Source organism: Solea solea, chromosome 4, assembly GCF_958295425.1.
Source record: "Solea solea chromosome 4, fSolSol10.1, whole genome shotgun sequence".
Classification (NCBI taxonomy): domain Eukaryota; kingdom Metazoa; phylum Chordata; class Actinopteri; order Pleuronectiformes; family Soleidae; genus Solea; species Solea solea.
This window is the reverse complement of record NC_081137.1, coordinates 13,395,474-13,415,711: the sequence shown is the minus strand read 5'-3', so window position 1 is coordinate 13,415,711 and position 20,238 is coordinate 13,395,474. Positions and strand designations below refer to the sequence as shown.

At 38.5% G+C, this 20,238-nt stretch overlaps 1 protein-coding gene across 1 annotated transcript; it reads left to right on the top strand.

The window, feature by feature from the left end:
• Positions 1 to 699: 699 nt before the first annotated feature.
• On the top strand, positions 700 to 16,197 carry rps6ka4 (ribosomal protein S6 kinase, polypeptide 4). The gene is made up of 18 exons (XM_058628034.1): positions 700 to 1,683; positions 2,856 to 2,927; positions 3,408 to 3,475; positions 3,689 to 3,839; positions 4,040 to 4,155; positions 5,461 to 5,568; positions 5,673 to 5,753; positions 6,038 to 6,141; positions 6,313 to 6,463; positions 6,567 to 6,728; positions 7,470 to 7,595; positions 8,946 to 9,079; positions 9,224 to 9,317; positions 9,934 to 10,104; positions 11,553 to 11,744; positions 11,829 to 11,988; positions 13,058 to 13,221; positions 13,291 to 16,197. The coding sequence occupies exons 1-18, from the start codon at positions 1,596 to 1,598 to the stop codon at positions 13,501 to 13,503; spliced, it is 2,355 nt and encodes a 784-aa protein (XP_058484017.1). The 5' UTR covers positions 700 to 1,595; the 3' UTR covers positions 13,504 to 16,197.
• Positions 16,198 to 20,238: the final 4,041 nt, after the last annotated feature.

The following is a 20,238-nucleotide window of genomic DNA, read 5'->3' as shown; positions in this document are numbered from 1 at the left end:
AATTTCTATGGGAGTGTGGTGTAAATCTCGTGCAACATAAAAGAAACTGCCTCCAAGACATGTAATGCTCCAATGGAAATAGACTGTACGGTGAAATATATAGTATGTGAATGTATTGTGAGGTGGGTGATGGTGGCTTCTTTTTTTTGTCTCACAAAACCATTGACAATGACTCAGTGCAGTACAGAGGTTTACATTTTACAGTGTACACATCCTTAAAATGAACACATTAAGAAACGCACAGGAGAGAGACTCTTAAACCTGTGTGGATAGTCACAGATTTCCAAAATATTATATATAAAGAAACAACAAACAAACAGCATTGCGTAGTATAAAAGACAATCAAATCAAACCAGGCCTGGCAGTGCAACATCTGTTTGTGGGTAGTCTGTCCTCCAAACGATGTGTATTTGTTTTTGAAACAGTAATATCATGTGTAGAGTTTCAGAAGCTGTTCCATGAGTAAATCAATTTTATTTTATGGCAAATGTTCTGTCACTAAGTACTTGGGCCCACCCCTCTCCTCCTTCACCTTCCCTGGATATGGCCATATTGTTACGGTTATGGTTTCTAATTCGAAATACGTGATTTCGTTCTATAAGGTCGGGAAACACATGTACGTTTGTTGCCCTATGTTAGAATCTGTTTTACTAAATCAATGTTGAGGTCTGAGACTACGTGGCCCCGCCCACACCAATGTTCACGTGACAGACCGTCGCCCAGGTTGTGTCGAAAGCATCCTAGTGTTAGCAGCAGCAGCAGCTAGCTTCACACAATATATACAAAGTTAGATGTAAATATTTTCGTCATGGGCGAATCATTAACTCGAATCTAGTGGAGACAGAGAAGATACGGAACCGCTCATACATGGTCACGCAAACATGCTCTGATAGCTGTCGGACGCGGCCAGTTTACACAGGGAACTAAACATTAGCGTAAGCCGACGTTCAAACTTTGACGGGCAACAAGCTAGCTGCTAGTTTGCAAATTTACTACTACCGCACAGCTAGCTAGGTAACCCGTCTTGTTATTGAAACAGTTGTGCTAACTTGCTTGCTCTAAAGGTGTTCACACACTTAATGGTAACTTGATATTTTTTTACCCGTCGTTCGTGTGTAACTAACGGTTACGTTATTTCCAAATAACGCCGGCTAAGTGAGAAATATTAACTGACGTTCCTGTTGTGCGGTAAATGCTAACGCTAGCCAGTGTAAGTTGCTCATCAGCTGTTGATAACACACACAGGAAATAAATAATCATTGTCGGTGGTTAATTTAATAAAGCAGACATACAGTGCACGACTGCAATTTGAATAGCAACACGACTGTTTTTTTCAGTTTTTGATTTCGGTTAATCAAACGAGATACATAATGCGAAACAATACAATGTCAAAGGCGTGGGGATTAATGTTGGGAAAGCAGTATTGTCTAGAAAACACTGCTGCTCGGTCATTTCGATAGTCCGTACATACATGATGCAGTAACCACATTATTTGCTTTTATTTTAATTGTTGAAACCTGCGGGCTCATATTTTGGAAATAAGAAAACATTTGGCTTAAACCGTCTGTAGGCAACAGTCTACTTTTCTTTGCGTTATGTCTGGCGACACATCCAGTAGTAGTGATGACTCCGACGCAAAACCAAATAAAAAGGCCTGCACCGTCAAGCATCATATCACCAATGGTAAGTCAAGTACATCTACTCTTCTTAGATAAAAAAAAAAATTCTTATTTATATAACTGCACCACACTCTTGGTTTTAATTTCCTCCATCGTTTGATGAAGACATTTGTGAAAGGGGATTTCCTGTAGCTGAAGTTACTTCAGAGGTATGCAGTGTGCAATTAAATTAACACATGAAGTTGTATGTGTCTCCAAAAAAATAAAAATAAAAGCATATATATGTGTATATATGTATATGTGTTTATATATATATAGTATATCACCTACACTGTACACTTGTGTTTTTTCTTTTTCATGACCCAGTGTATGCGTATCATAATAATAGTAAAATATAACTTTAGGAGATTGCAAACCCTCTGCCAAAGCCCCTCAGTTCTCATATACTGATCACCACTAACATTTAGAAGTTTCACCTAATGACATAACCTACATCCCCAGAAAATGTAATCAAAATTCGTCCATTATTTTTTGGAGTTTTGCTGCTCACAAGCAGACAGACAAATGTCAACACCATAACCTTCTTGGCAGAAATGTTTAGAGCCTGTCATATATACAGTTGTATTTAGAGGGTTCTAAGATAAATATGCTTTTGTTGTTATGCTGTGTTTACTCTTTATTTAGGTCACTTGCTCAAAATAAAACAAAACATATCTAACGTAACCTTAGAGTCTTTCTTGTGTAAGAAAGGGATGAGCATAAGTATTTGATTATTCACTTGATTACAAAAAGCTGTAGCACTTAATTTAGTAATCTAGTATCCTAAAAGGATTCAAAACACATTTTTTTTTATTGATAATTGTGTTCATATCCCTAATTCAGCAATGTTACTGCTGCTTTTTCAGCTGTCACATGAGAACTGCATCAGCATATTAAATGTGTGTGACGGGTATAGAGGCCTATTGATACACTAAAACCTTTCTTATAAATAGAGGATGGAGCATAAACACCCTTCTTATAACCTGTAACATAGTCTCCACTCTAATGGTGAAAATAGTCTTATGTCATTCAATACATATTTATATTTTCTGAACATTTGTAAAAAAAAAAAAGAAAGAGAGATTTGTTTGAACACTGTTTCTGTGTGTCCGTTTTTAAACAAGAATGTGTGCAGGATACAGAACCTGACAATAAATACTGTATGTTTTCATTATGATGTTTTGTCTCTGTCACTAGCCAACCTCACAGGTCACACTGAGAGGGTCGGCATGGAGAACTTTGAGCTGCTTAAAGTCTTGGGCACTGGAGGTACATGTCTACATAAAGCAAGATGATATAAGTTTTGTTAATCATAAGGAATTATATTATAAGGATTTATCCTCTGGTGCTGGTTAAATACCTTAAAGGGCAACATGAGAGACTAGAAAGATAATTTGCCCCTGAGGGTTTACTTGCATGTCATGGTAAAACATATCTTTACATTAACTCGATTTAGCAGTTCTAAATCATTAATTAGTGGGATTAGTATTACATATTTAGAAGGTCAGCCAACTGCTGTTTATCGTTTATTAAATATAATCTACATTCAGTACCAATGGGAGAGCTGTAAAAATGTTTTCCTATCAACAAAAAAGCATGAGTATGTTTGTGTGCAAAAAGTTTTTTTGTTCAGCTGATTTCTAGACCCAGACCCAATCAAGCCACTGTCTGTGTTTGGATACGGTTGTTGTATTATTTTCTTACAGTACTTTGAGTGACTTGAAGGAATATTTGTTTCTTTTCATCCAGCCTATGGAAAAGTGTTTTTGGTCAGGAAGAACAGCGGTCACGATGCGGGCCAGCTGTATGCTATGAAGGTGAGATCATTAAACAAACTGTCAACATAAAACATATACTGAACTATTTCGAGCAGATTTAGGTCACAGATGGTATCTGATATGTGACCTCTTTTTTAGGATTCACTCTTTGCTTTACCATAATCTAATATTTTACTGTATGCATGCTTTAAAATTAACTTAATTCAGGATGTTTTGCATTCAAGTTATGTTTTATTTGAATTATTGTCCTAGGTGTTAAAGAAAGCAGCTATTGTTCAAAAGGCTAAGACAACAGAACATACTCGCACTGAGAGGCAGGTGCTTGAAAACATCCGCCAGTCTCCCTTCCTGGTCACGCTCCACTATGCCTTCCAGACACAGAGTAAACTGCATCTCATCCTGGGTGAGTGCTGTAGAAGTAGAATCAAATGAAGGTAATATTTGTCTCTTTAGACTTGAAGCACTGAATGTATGTTCTGTTAATGTTTCTGTCTACTACTGCATGTTTGTTTGTTGGCCTCATGTGCAGTTTCTGTGTTTATTGTAAATGATTGTATCAAGTCTATTCAAGTTTCCTGTCTATTTGTCTGTGTGTGAGTACAGATTATGTGAGCGGTGGGGAGATGTTCACACATTTGTATCAGCGGGATCATTTTCCTGAGGAGGCAGTGCAGATTTATATTGGGGAAATAATTCTTGCTTTGGAGCACCTGCACAAGGTGAGTGTTGTTCCTTCCACCTCTGTGACTGCTTGTATTGATTTTACCTTAGGGGGCAGTAAGGGAGACACAGAAAGCTTACACAGACACTGCCAACAATTTAATACCTTTTTATTGTTGTTATAGCTGATGTTTTGTCAGGAAGTTGCCATCTTACACACATTTGCTTTACACAGAGAAGCGTTATTGTCCCATTTGATTTCTGTCTCTAGATTAAGTCCCTTATCTGATTAACTTTTAGTTCAGGTTTTGTCAGTATCACTGAGCCAAAAATAATCATGCTGTTTCCCCTCTCTTCAGGAGGTGGTCACTATTTATCCTCTGTGGTTTGCTATTGTGTTGGAAGTGCCCATTAACTTTACTGCTTAAAATACTCTCTAAAACACTAACAGTACCCAGAAGCTGTCTCCTAGAATTACTGAAACAGTTCTGAAGTGAGACAAGCAACTGTGGCAGGGAAAGAGCTTTTTCTAGCATGTGAACAAACCACTGTAGAAAAAGGGGTTTGTTTTTATGCATCAATACTGTACAATTCAATACATTTTTATTCATTTTGAAGACAGTTTGTTTTAGGGCTCAAGTTCAAGTCTAAAATGGGACATACAGTACACAATGCCCTGACAAACAATAAACACACAATAAAAGAACTGTTCAATGATGTTGAGTGTGTACTAAAGTACTTAAAGCTATTCATTTTCAGTACACTGCTCAGGTTTGTATAATTAGCAGCATTGCGTAACAGACGTCATTCAGACCTGGTATTAACATCTCTCCTGAATGATTCAAACACAAGTCTGACTGCATTATTGCAAGGTGTGATCAGTCTTACTTGATGCTGTCCTGATTGGATTTCAGGACTGATGTTAATAGCAAGTTATTACATTATGACAGAAATTGATTCATAATATTACAATTGAAAACAAGGAATCATTCTTAAGGAAACATGTGTTCATATAGCAGATTGTGGAAGTCGGAAAAAAAGACCTTGAATTTTTCCAAATTGACTGAAACCTGAAACTGAAAGTGACTGTAGACTTTTATGAGTCTTTCCTTTGCGATAGCATCAAATAAAACCTCTGAAGCAATGGTTAGTGAGCATAATTCTCATTTCCGCAGGTGCTGTTACATTTATTTTTATTTGTGTTCCTCTCTAGGCAGATGTTTACTGTGACAAGCACCAAGATTAGAACTGGTGATTGGGCTTAAAAAGTGCTCTGATTACAGGAAATAACAAACTGAAAACTGTTGTATCAGTTTGTATCTTGTTTGCATGTCATCTCCGTCACTTATTTTTCACACATACAGCTTGGGATTGTTTACCGAGACATCAAGTTGGAAAACATTCTTCTCGACAGTGACGGCCATGTGGTATTGACAGACTTTGGACTCAGCAAAGAGTTTCTGGAAGAAGAGGTTTGTGATCACAATACCGCAACTTGTTTGAAAATGTTTGTGCATGTTTGTTTGAGATTTTGTTTTACAAATAAACATTTAACTCCCCTCTTTCCTTATCACAGAAGGAAAGGACCTACTCTTTCTGTGGCACCATAGAGTACATGGCGCCTGAAATCATTAGGGGAAAGACTGGGCATGGCAAGGTAGCTATAAGTCATTTCAGAATTCAGATAATTTTGCTGAGCTTCATTATAGCGTCACCATTTAGCTTGAAGTAAATTCAAACGGCTGTATCTCTCATGACAGCAGATGATAAGGTAACATGCACTTTGATGCACCAAACATACTATAATTTTCTTGTCAGTGTCGGTCACTATCATGAAAGAAAGCGCAAAATGCAATTATAGAATAAAGACACAGTGGGTGCATCATCTGCACATATTTAATTTTCTTAACATAACAACGTTTAACCAGTCTCTTCCTACAGTCAGTAGATTGGTGGAGCCTTGGGATTTTGATGTTCGAGCTGCTGACAGGAGCATCTCCGTTCACCTTGGAGGGAGAGAGGAACACCCAGAGTGAAGTGTCAAAGTGAGTGCTGAATACTCATTGTACTTGGATGTGTAGTGAAAACTTACATTAACCCCTCCTTATTTTCCTATGTATTACTGCAGCAATGTGTTTTACTTAACTGAACTTACACTTTGATAATTATGGGAAAATTATTAAATTTTGTATTTCTTTCCCCCAATTGTCACTCAGACGCATTCTGCGCTCTGATCCACCTTTCCCTTCCATGATTGGACCAACTGCTCAGGATCTGCTGAGGAAATTGTTGGTGAAAGATCCCCACAGGAGACTGGGCTCCGGCCCCCGAGGGGCTGAAGACATCAAAGCACATTCCTTCTTCAAGGTGCTACTGAGCTCAGCTTCCATTTGCGATGCGGTATCTCTGCTTCGTTGTCACCTCTTTTCATCTTGTTTCAACTCCCATATGCTCTGTGTTTTCCTGACAGGGACTGAACTGGTCTGACTTGGCAGAGAAGAAGATGTCAAGTCCGTTCAAACCAGAGCTAAAGAGTGAACTGGATGTGGGAAACTTTGCTGAGGAGTTTACTGGGATGGATCCTGTTTACTCTCCGGCGAGCACACCTCCGAGCACTGACCGTCTGTTCAAGGTCAGCACAGTGATAACCCTTGTGGAAAACAATACCTGTAATTATCATCTTCTTCTTTAGGCATCTCTCTTTAGGGGTCGCTACAGTGGATCATTTGTCTCCGTTCTGTCCTCCCCCTTGTGTCCTCTTCTGTAACAAACGTCCTCCTTCACAAACTCCATGAACCTTCTCTGCGGTCTTCCTCTTTTCCTCCTGCCCGGCAGCACCATCTTCAACTTTCTTTGTCCAATATAATCACTATCCCTCCTCTGCACATGACCAAATCATCTCAACCTTGCCTCTCTTACTTTATTCCCAAACCATTCAACCAGAGCTGTCCATCCTGGTCACTCCCAACAAAAATCTCAGCATCTTCAGCTCTACCTCCTGTCTTTTAGACAGCACTGTCTCCACGCCATACATCATGGCAGGTCTCACCATCTTGTAGACCTTCCCTTTCACTTATGCAGCTGTCCTTTCGTCACACGTCACCACTGACACTCATCTCCACCCACTCCACCCTGCCCGCACTCTCTTCTTCACCCCTCTTGTGCACTATCCTTTGCTTAGGATTGTTGACCCCAGGTATTTAAACTCATGCACTTTCTCTACCTCTATTCCTTGCATCTTCACCATACCCAAAACAATACCTGTTATAGCTATCTCAATAAGATTAAAGTTGTGTGGTTTACTCAAAGCACAGTGTTCGGAATGTCTTCCCTCCCCCCTTACACATGCAACACCTCCTCTCTATTATTTTAGGGCTACTCGTTCATCGCTCCCTCCATCCTCTTCAATAAGAACGTTGTCATGGGAGATTTTGTAGATGCCCAGATTGGTGCTGATCGACCAGGTTCGGCCTCAGTCCAGCACAGTGCAATGTTACAGGTATGGAGCTTTGTTTAAACTAGTCTGAGCCTTGTTATTTATGTTGTGAAAAAAAAGCAGTCTAGTAAAACCACTGCAATATAACTCCATAGTTATCTCCATACAGAGAGATGATGAACCGCTTTTAAAAAGGCTCAACAGTGTCTGTCTACCAGTTGTCTTGTTTTATTTTACAGAATGATAGGGTTTGTCATAATTTATATTATTAAGTATTAAGCATTATAGATTAAAGTAATCGTGATGCTATATTTTAATTAAATTATTGCATTACAACATTCAATGTATTCTAAAATAATTATTAGGAGTTGTACGGTTAGTTGTATTAGTGTAGACTGTGTTTTGTACCAAGAAGTAAAAACTGGAGAAGCAGATTTGTTTTCAGTTGAAGAGAAACCAGATTTGTAAAGTTGCCGTTGTTCATTTAACAAGTAGAACGATGCACGCACATTTTTAAATGATAAATGTGAATATTTTCTGGTTTCTTTGCTTCACATAACAAATAAATCCTTCAAATTGAATAATTTTGGTTTGTTGACAAAACAAGACATCTGAGAACATCATCATTTCCAGGTAAACACTGATCAACATTTTTCAACACTTTCTGACATTTTACCAACCAAGCAAGTACTCGCTTAATCGAGAAAATAATCGTCAGATGAATCAGTTTATATGAAAATAATCATTAGTTGCAGCCCTACATTAATGCAGCATTTACCTATGGAAACAGATTGTCCATTTCAAATGTCCTTTATCTTAGCATGTTTATGATTTATAAATTATATTTATCATTTATAAATAAATAATTTAAACAGAATAATTTGGGTTTGTGGACAAAACAAGACTTTTTGTGGACCAGTAATCCAATAAGCAGGAACATAATAGACAGATTACATGTATTACCAAAGCACCTGTTAGTTTCAGCTGTATAACACATGCATAAAATTAATATTTTGATTTATTTGTCAGACATGTATCTCTTTGCATTGTCCGGATTCCTGGCTCACCAAAGAAAATTACAAAGACTGGCATTGCCCAAGATCCCGAGGACAATTACTTGGTCAGATACAGAGCGTGCTGCAAATCGATAAAAGTGGACACCATGGGCGAAGCGGCTCTTACAAGTTACCTACCCATCTTAAGCTGTGTCAGCACATATGGTGCTTGAATTTGAGGGAATTGGTCCTGGAAAGTTCTTGTGAAGTCCTTGAATTTGTTGTCAACAGAGGCGTGGGAACCAAACCTGTTAAATGCTTATTCAACAGCTGTATCTAATTTTGAGCATGAATGAGTCTTTGCACAAGGAAAACCAGCTGCTCAGTGTTTCTCACACCTCCCTTTCTTTTTCCCCAGGAGTCGCAGTTTTTTCACCACTATGAGCTGTGTCTTCACGGGCCTCCCTTAGGTGAGGGTAGTTTCTCGGTGTGCAGGAAGTGCAAACACAAGCAAAGTGGCCATGAGTATGCAGTCAAGATTGTGAGCCGCAGGTGAGTGTACATGAGATGCTGACACACAATTGTGGTAATCTCTGTGTTTGTTGTTTGTGTGCTTGACTGTCCTCGACTGTGTCACTGTGCCATCTGATGGTTTAAGTGCCAAAATGTTCATGTCAGCATGTTTTTTTTTGTTAGAATGGAGGCAAACACTCAGAGGGAGATTGCTGCTTTGAGACAATGTGAAACTCACCCCAACATTGTCAAGCTACATGAAGTCTACACTGACCAGGTATAATGGAAGAAACGTGCATGTAACATGAACTTAACCAATAATAAATATGTACAGTGTGTCCTTTCAAGATCATGAGCTGGATGTTTAAACTCCAGTTTATATTTTAAATGTAAACAAGTGTCTTTTACATTCAGATCATTGTTAAATGGTCACACAATGCTGATTAAGTCTGCTCCACGCGACTCTGTGTTTTTCAGTATAGCAGAGCTAAGATCGTGTGTTGTCTGGCAACATTCCCGCGCTGCACACAGGAAGTGATTTGTTTTATGCCAAGACAGAGATAACGGGGACATTGAGCTAGTAAAGTTATATGACTGCAAACATGTTGGAATGCGAGTGTATTAACAAAAAAGGTAGAAGTGATTTCTACTGCTCAAAAAAGCTGCGTTGGCAGGATTTATGCTTCTTGTCATACACGTCCCTTTGTCGCAGGTGTATACACACAAGTGCTCCCTCAGTCAGGTTTGATGGCATTGCTCGATAGATCCAGATCGTTACTGAAGACCAAGCACAGTGCGACTAATGGGGACAACAAAAATTGTGCACTGCAGCTTTAAGCCTTGTGCAACCAGATTAGCAAGCATCACATTAACACTCGTCTGCCTTCAATCAGTACCACACATATTTAGTGATGGAGCTTCTGCGCGGTGGGGAGTTGCTGGAAAGGATCAAGCGGAAGAAGCTTTTTGGCGAGGCGGAGGCCAGTCAGCTGTTACAGAGCCTGGTCTCAGCGGTCAGCTTCATGCACGAGGTTGGAGTCGTACACAGAGACCTCAAACCAGAGGTAAGCTGCCTGTGACATTTGTTCTCTGAAAATATACAGAATCTTTTATGGCATATTAAAATAAATAAATAAATATAATACAAAATACAGTGGATATATAAAAAATATAAATATGTGATATATGATCACACTGAACTTGGAAATGATTAATATGAAATGCCAGAGAAGTCAGAAAGAAACCTATGGCGTGTGAAATTAATTGTCCCCATTAATGAGAGAAAGGGAATTAGGGGGAACAAGTTCTAATTCTCTCAGTAATTTTCCACGGTCTACAGTGTGTCTAAATGCAGTAATGCACCCACCTGTTTGAATGTGTGCATTAATGTTTTCATTTTGCAGCAGTGTCTATTTTCATTAGCAATTCATCTGTCCGCGACTCTATCAGTCAATCAAAGCTCAAATTACTCATAACTTGAGGTTATCTCTCCCGTCTCTGAAAGTCTCTGCTGAACACTTTTCACAAAGCAAGCAACACTTTATGTACGAGCAAACAAAAATTAACCACAATATCAAAGTATACAAATTGCAAATAAAATATCGATGTAATCATTCAAAAAATATTGTATTTTATTTGTTGAAAATACACTTTTTGTTTGCAATGATGGGAATGATGGGACACATAGAAATGTGTCAGCTGATGACTGGGGTTGACCCAGATCGTCGATGTCAGTTGATTGCCGTGAGCTTGTGCTCACTCGCATCAGAGCGAATGATAACTCGGTTGCGAGAACACTCGGAAAGTTCCGCTAACATCTGTCTGCCGAAGATATTAAACATTTTATGGATGTTCTGATATGGATGATATGGTGACGGTCCAATGAGCCCTGAAGCAGCTGGACTCCGACTGACAGATGAGTCCACATGTGTGAGAGAGAGCGGAGCTGCAGGTGTGTGAGGACGAGTTTATCGTCATGTTCTTTTCTTCATGCTCCAACTCACATTGGCATTTTTGTCAGACACTCGTCCATGAAATGACATTTTTAACATTTCACTGAACTATTAGTAATTTTAGTTCTGTTGAGATATTCTTATTCTCAGACTTCTATTTTGATGCTTTTATCCTCTTCATGTTTACTACTATTTATCTACAGAATTACACTATTCCAGCAAATCTATTCTTAAGAATTGATAAAGTATTGAGAATCACAAAATGGCAGGAATCATATCTCAGCTTTTGTCTTCTGGCACCTTATTTAATTTCCATTAATATATCAACAAATGAGTTAGTGGTGCCTTTCTTGAATCTGTTTGCTACCACCTTTGCCCCACATGCTGCACATGGCATGAAAATGCCATATTTATCAAGGTCAGGTACCAATATGTCATACCACAAGTAGTAGTATTGACTAGTGTTGTTGAATAGTATTTGCCCTGTCTTTATAATGGACCACTGACTTTAAAAAAGTGAAGAAAAATAATTCTTTATTCTTTGTTGTTTTCCATTCCAGAATGTGCTGTTTTCAGATGAAGGGGAGGACCCTGTGCTGAAAGTAATAGATTTTGGATTTGCCCGCCTGTGCCCTGCAGGCAGCGCCCCGCTGCAGACGCCCTGCTTCACGCTGCAGTACGCTGCACCTGAACTTTTTGATAGTGCAGGATACGACAAGTCCTGCGATCTCTGGAGTCTCGGGGTCATCCTGGTAAATTCACCTTCAAACTCTTCTCTCTGTGACGCCAGTCGAGTTACCTCAAGTACTAATAACCGCGTGTGTTTTTTTTATCAGTACACCATGCTGTCAGGCCAGGTGCCATTTCAGAGTGAGCAGCGTGGGATGACCTCATCCTTTGCTGCTGACATCATGCAAAAGATAAAAGAGGGCGATTTTTCATTGGATGGCGAGGCCTGGAAGGGTGTGTCAGAGGATGCTAAAGAGCTTGTTAAAGGTATGTGACTTAGTGACATTACGTCATAAACACCACAACGTGCTATGTTAGTCATGTGTCATGTACGGTGTTTTTTTTATTTATTTTTCTTTATTTTAAATTGTTAACACAAAATTTTAACATGCAGTAAATTGTAGTAACTGCCAGATACTGAAAGTTATTCTGGAAAAAAAGGGCAAAAGCACTTCTTCACAGGACATTTTCGGGCCCTTTCATGGTTAAAATAAACAAAAAGTCCAGACGTACATTTTGAGGCGTTTGAAGGGTTAAAAGAGAGTGTATTAAACGATACACAATTAAATTATTTACTTTCATCCTCTTTTATTAATACAAATGGAACATATTGACGAAAACAACATTGTGACTAATAGCAGTGTTAAATACAAAATGTATTCAATGGGCGCAAATGTGTTTTTCTTCCTTTTTAGGGTTTCTGGTTCGCTAAAAAAATATCGAGAGCTCCAAAATTCTAAATTATTGGCTGATACATGTAAATTAAAGCCATTCTGCCTGAAATGAAAAGGTGTGGAGAGAAAGAAAATCATTCACAGAGATAACTACTACTGCCTTGCTTTATGCATCTCTATAGAAATATTTGAGAACAGCAAAATGATTGGCCCAGACAGACTTTGACTGGAGTGAGAGAAGAAGAGGGAGCTGCTTGTGCGACTTGCTGCTGTTTTGCCAAGAATCCTCCAGTGTATTTTGATGAATTATTATTATTATTTTCAAACAAAATAAGCCCAAACAAGCTGAGATTTATTTCTATTTATGATTATTGGTATTTGTACATGAAATCACTTAAGAGAGAATGGTAAATATGTATTTCATAACTTCATGCAGAAGTTATGAAATACATAACTTCTGCATGCTGATTCGCTGCCACTCTTTCCTGACTTACATGAACTAAACAGATGTTAATGTGATTAGTGAAGCCCATGCCTTTCCTGCTAAAACATATTAAAATGGCCGCTGTACAAAAGGTCATTGCACAAGTATCAAATTCTTTTATCCACCCCCAACCCTAACAATCCTCATGTCTTTTTCCCCCCTCGCTCTGTAATAAAAGGTTTGCTAACTGTGGATCCAGAGCATCGTCTCAAACTATCTGATCTGAAAGAAAACAGCTGGCTGCAGGGCGGAGCTTCCATGTCCACCACTCCATTATGCACTCCAGATGTGCTTGAGTCCAGCGGGCCCACTGTTCGCACCTATGTTAATGCTACTTACAAGGTAATAACATCAGTTTACATTTCTCCTTCAAAAAAAGTGCCCTACCTCACCATCTTCCTCTCTCACCAGGCTTTCAACCGTGGCAAGAGAGAGGGCTTCTTCTTGAAAAGTGTCGACAACGCCCCCCTCGCAAAACGAAGGAAGCTAAAGATGACGAGCACGGGCGTAGAGACCCGATGGAGTTCCTCCTCTTCTTCCTCCTCTTCTTCCACTTCATCTTCTGCTTCTGCAGCAGCGTCCAAAGTGCAGACAAAACAAACTGTGACCCCAAAGAAGAGCTAGCCTCAACGGCGTGGGACAAAACAGCTGGGAAATGAAGTGGGTATGTGTTTACAACAACTACATGAAGTCCTCCAGTGGTGATGGAGTAACTTTCAGAAAGAAACACACTGTTAGATATCAAAAGACTGATTTAGGTCATTGTTAAGTTTTCAACAGAAAACATTTTAACACCATGTCACATTTTCCCCTTAAAACCAAACATGTATTGTCCTTACATGGAAGGATAAGGAGCTGGTAGAGGTCTAGTTTTCTATTTTTACACTTATACAGTATTCACTCACCTTAATTTGGTGACACTACACTCTAAAATCTAGGAATGACGGTTTTACCTATCTTGAGGTAAGAAAAATAGTGCCTGGCGATAATAGGGATAAAGGGAAAAAAGGAGCCATAAATGAGCAGAAGCCATATATATACAGTATATATATATATATATATACATACATATATATATGTATATATGTGTATGTATATATGTATATATATATATATATACATACATATATATGTATATATGTGTATATATATATATATATGTATATATATATACATATATAGCAAGGCAGTGAATACATGAATTTGAGCCGTTTTTTAATTGTGAATACACACATTTACACAAAGCAATTTTTGCCACACTTATGCACACTTATAATGATTGGTAGACAATATGGCAACACTTAATACCCTCCTGCTTAAAATGTAAATGAAATCCTGGTGTTTAGGATATTGGGCAAGAATATATCTCAGCACTTTTGAATTGAATGTAAATTTTAAGATCAAATGATTTTTTTAAAAAGCAAATTTTCTGGAGGGAATGAGCACAGAGGGACATTTCTGTGTTGTGTATATACCTAAGAGAATAATACTACAGTAAACTCTATTTGATACTGGTTTAAATGATCTTTAGTCCAAATAAATGCACCTCCAATACACTACCAACTCTGCAGATCCCCCTGAACATAGTGTGGAGCATACGATTTTCGATAGACTGCTCTTAGTGATTCGGTAAACAATCAGCGTTTGACTTGAAGTGTTCGCAGTACTAACCATGTGTCCAACTGAAGCAGCTGTAGAAAGACACAGACCCCATTTATATCTGGTATTAGCATTTCTCCTGAGTGATCCAATCGGACACGGACAGCGATAAGTCCCGGTTTGGACACTCTCAATCACACCTGAATGTGTTTCTCTTGCAGCCCACATAATGTGTGTCCATGCACCGGAGCTGCATAGACGCAGTCCATCCTCTTTTCTTTCTTTTTTTTACACTAATCAGCACTCAATTGTTGATTTGTTTGGAGCCACTGCCACATAATACACATGCTACAGCAGCGTGAGTTGTGCTTTGAGGCGCACGCACACAAACATGTTGATATCAGACACATCTGTGCAGCCAGGCTGGTTAAAAACCTTATTTTGTTCTTGGTAAAAGACATGATGTCAGTGTGTATTTGTATAAATAGGGAGTGGGAAGTGAAATTGGATCCCATATGGTCACTGGAGACATATCGGAGATATATTTGAATGCCCGGTGTGAACAGCTGTAATCAGTGCTGTCTGCATGTGATAGAATCGCCGAGGACAGATGTCAATATCAGGTCTGAATGTGGTCATGAATACAGAGATGGAAGCTGTCATGATACACAGTTGGATTTCTTATTATATTTAGCTGTAAATGTCCTTGCATTCTTGTGCTGGTCTGAACACGTCTAGCATGCTAATCTGTTGTGATGATGAACTATAAGGTTGTTTTTCTATAATTTTGGGTATGTCTGACTTACTAAAATGTCAATTAGAATTGTTTTTTTTTAGGCTACAAAGTGCAGCGAACAGACCGGAGTAAAATCCATATTACTGCCTTGCGCTTGAGAATAAAAAAAACAAAACAAGAAGCGGTTTACGCACATGCAGCTGCCATCTTAAGTGACACAGTCGATTGAGCTCAGCGTGCCACTGCCCGGGCTCCAAAGGTCACCCTATTTGTCTTTTTACATAAGTAGTTTTAAAACATTGTACAGTTTTGCAATTCAAATCACATCACAGAACAAGACACTTAAATATGACTTTAGAACGACCGTCCCGTGAGGTCCGCCGTGTAAATACTCATCAATGATTTAAAGCAAAAAAAACGAAACAAAAAGAAAGATGTATGTTATGGTTTAAATGTTTTATTTTCCCACACGTTGCACAGTCAGATGATCAATTAAACACATTTCAGCTTTAAAGGTGCTTTTACTGATATTTATTACATGTAGTTGATTTGAATGCTGTGGTAATGGGATTATGATTTTGTATGAGTGTCGCGTGTGTGTCTGTATGTGTGTAAGAGGCAATACATGAGTGCCGCCGGGAGAATGGTTGTTGTACCGCTATCTTTGTACCAGATGAAGCATTTTTTGCAAGTTACTGTATTGTTTTATTTCTCTCGTTTGCCGCCATTGTCTCTGTAAAGGTAACTGGTTGTTTGTGTTTGGACATTTAATTTTGACTTATGAAACTGCTTTTTATTGGTGTTGATATTCTTTTGATGTAGTAAATGTCACAATATTTCTCTCTCTTCCCTTCATTGAGCATTATTATTTCACTGAGATGCACTGTCACTGATGTTGTAAGTGGGAATTTTATCTTTTGCACCAAGATTTTTCTTTTCCTTTTTTTTTGGTTGGTGCAAATTAAACAGGACTTTTAAATAAATGGCTGAGTATTTTATCTTTTTTTTGTGTTGAAAGCGTCTTTGAAATTGACTGTGACAAAGTCGTCTCAATGATAATGGTGGATTTTACTTTCTTTAGAACTCAAGGTCACCTTATAAGGCAGAGTTAAAGAACGTTGCACAATAGAACAAAGAATAGCAAGGTGCAATGTGTTTTTGGTGGAACATAATAAGGAAGAATATGCCAGTTCAAAGAGGTTTTTTTTTAAGTGCTGGTAGTCATGTAGCATCACTGACTCCAGCTCTGAGTGCTGGTACAAAAAGCGAACACTGAATTATACGACAAGTGTGATAACCTTTCTCGTATGTGTCAAAAGTCTTACCCATCAACATGAGACGGTATCTGTTGGCCTCATTTGAAATGATGTTTGTACAATTGCTCGGAGAAGAAATACTCCTGGAATGATTTTGAATCCATTATTTACATTTTATCTTATGTTTATTGGATGTGTCCTTAATGCTGCACTCCGTGCTTCGAATGGCTTCTGTTGCAGTAAATGATTAAAGTGATTTAAAGACGTTAAATGTCTGGCACAGGCTTAATAACCCTGCAGTCGGTAATTGGGCTGTCGCGTGATGTTGAGCTTTTCTCAGCGTCTCATTATCCCTGGTCTTAAACTTGACCTTGACAGCATTAAAATCTCTGAGCTTTATAATAAAGGTTATCACATAGTTGTTCAAAAAAAACACCAAAAAACCTCATATGGAGGTGTATAATACTTTTTTTTAAATGCCATAATACATTACCATGGATACGGAAGGGTATTGGGGCCAAAAAAAAAGTAAATTATAATAAAACAGCCTGAATTCTGACTTTTTCTCAGAATTCTGACTTACAATGACTTACAAATAAAAACATTTTGTCATTCTGTCGTTTGTACAACTCAAAGTGCATAAAAACAAAACCTGTGCACTGTAGTGGCTGTCACAGTTTGTCATGTTTAACACCAGGTGCAACTCAAAGTGCATACAATCAAAAACATTCACAGTATTAGTAACAGCATTAGTTTCTCTGAATTAAGATAAATATTTGTCACTTATGACCCACGCATGGTCAGTGCTACTGTATACTGAATTTATGAATATTTGAGGGACAGGGAAAAGTGTTTTTCTCAGTGTGTCACCAGCTGGGCCACTAAGAGGTTGCTTTCGGGCCACCATTTGAATAGCCTGGGTATATTATCAAAGCATCAACCTGGTCGAACAAGGGTCTTTCTGCATGGAGTCTGCATGTTCTCCCTGTTTGTGTGTGTGTGTGGCTTTTCTCTGGGTTCTCTGGATTCCTCCCACAGTCCCAAAAACACGGATTTGGGGATGAGGCAAATTGGACGCTCTAAATTGATCAGAGATGTGAGAGTGAATGGTTGTTTGTCTCTTATGTGGCCCTGTGATGGCCTGGCAACCTGCCCCATAAACCCCCTGCATTTTGCACTATGTCAGCTGGGATCGGCACCAGAACCCCCCCATGAACCTCATGTGGAAGATAAAGTGGTAGAAGATGAGTGAGTGAGTTAGAGTAATAATAATGAAGCAGCAGCACTATTCCTGCCTTTTCCCCCTTGCATATTATCTTTCTGAGCACACACATGCGCAGCTTAGTTAGCCTTCATCTCTGTGTCTCAGTCAGCTATAGCAGTGAGCTTCAGTCTCCCATACTGTGTAATGAGTACAGTGCACCATTAGGTGGCCTCTGTGTGCTGTGTCCACCGTGTTGTGTTTGATCTGGACCTGCATGATCAATGAGTTTTTTTTTTTTTCTGCTCTCCTCCTGTTGCTAAGGTGAAACACTAACATGTCAGTGTTGATGCCGTTTCTGAAAAGTCTAAAAAAAAAAATCCGGCACGGCCTATTTTTCAGGAAACGTGAGACATGTGGATGCCGCTTGTGTCGCGCCACATTTCCTCCTCGGGACGCACGAGTGTTTGATTCATTAATCATCACAGGAGACGAGGGACAGGACACGACTGACAGAGGAGGACCACTTACACCGGCTCTTGTGTGCTGTGTACAGCATGTGTTCAATATGGTGCATATTTAATCATGAGTTGAATCAACTGAAAAGCTCAGAACACAAGTGTCACACTGGCTGCAGCCCACAATCGATTACATGTGACCCACCTAATATCACATGTAATCAACCTCATATCATGTTATAATGATAATATAACATATGGCATATATTTGCTGGCAATAATTTTTATAATAGGAATAATAATAAGACATTTGGTTGTAATTATCACATTATTAAATGTATTACATTTAACATTAAATTAGTCTGGTATTTTAATTACAGTTGTTCACATCATTATTAACTCACCTTTCTCTTTATTTGATATGAATAGATTCATTTAGCATCATAAATATGTTGTTATTTTGAAGTATACACCAAAACATCAAAACAAACACTTTTATTTTGAAATTCCACCCTCTACCCACTTTTGTCTCTAGTTCGACCCCATCGTGACCAGACTAGACGCTCATTGGCCCCCAGGTCATTTGAGTTTGAAACCCCAGGTTTAGAAGTTGGTTGATTCAGAGTCGTCGTCCAACAAACACCCGCCATGTTAATGTCTCTGTGAAGCTGTGTACAGGCCACAGAATAAACAGAATAGAATAGGTCAACGGAACCCATAGTCGACTGCTCTGTGTGACTTGAATTGCCCCCTGAGGACAAATAAGTCAATTCAAATTTGAAATTGAACAGAATAGGTTTTTTGTTTACCTGTTATATACGCTTGGTCTCCTTTTAAAGGTAATGCTTCTGATTTTTACAAGCAAAATCTCAGATACAAGAGCTACTGAACCAAAGTCACAGGTCAAACGTGTTGAAAAACACAACTAATAATATAGTTTTAGTAAAACTGAATACAAATCTGAAAAAACATCTTTCCGACTAACAATCAAAGAAGAGTTAATGTTTGCAAATTATCTATTTATTATTATTATTATTATTATTATTATTTTTATTATTATTTTATTCCTTCGGTTTCATTTGTATAGAGTCAAATCACAACATACATTATCTCAAGGCACTGTACGTTACGCGGGTAACTCAAATCAGCACTAAGGTATATGCACAAGACCATATTAGATGTCCAGTGTGCCTAAGAGAATAGAATAGACTTTACTGTCATTGCACTTTAGGGTACAAAGAAATTGTTGGTGCTCAAGTACAAGTACACATATTCACAACACACATTATAAAGTCATAGTAATTAATGTAATTGTAATTTGAGGCATGAAAACAACACATTGTGCAGGAGAGAAACTCAGGGATCAACAAAGTCATTGGGACTCATCCTCAGGGAACCATGAGTGTCTGTACAAATGACTGAGCCAATCCATCTGTATCCAGTAATTGGGATTCACCCTCTGGGCACCATGAATGTCTCCCAATTTTTTAAAAATTTTTTATTTCATTTTTATATCATTTTCTTTGTCCATTTCGTAGAAATCAATTGAATAGTTGTTGAGATATTACAGTCTGGGCCAAAGTGCCGTATTGATGAATCATACAATCCACCATTAGAGTCACAAAAGGAAGCATTATAGTGGCAGTGGTGATGATGCATGTGATAACACAAAAGGAGGGAGAAACCAATAGAAGTGATTGGCATGCTTTGCAGGCTCTTCATTGATCGCTGGCAGCAGATGAATCCCCCGCTGAGCCTCTGGGCTAATCAAACTCTCCGCTCCACATATTCTACAGACTGTGCTGCAGCAAACGGCTGCACTTTCTGAAGGGCAAGACTTTTTTTTTTTTTTTTTCTCTGCAGCAAGAAGCAAACGTTTACTCATAAAGAAAAAAAAAATCACACTATTTCATAAGGAAAGACAAGAAATTGCTGGCTCAGTAAACTGAACCTATATTGAGATTTTGTAAGGAATTCCAGGAACAATGACATTTTTTTTTACAATTGAGTATATTTATGTGAATGATCCCCCCCCCCCTTATTTTTGAGAACTTTCAGCATTTATGGGGTATATTTTGTGCAGTGGGGAGTTTAAATTGCCGTGGAAAT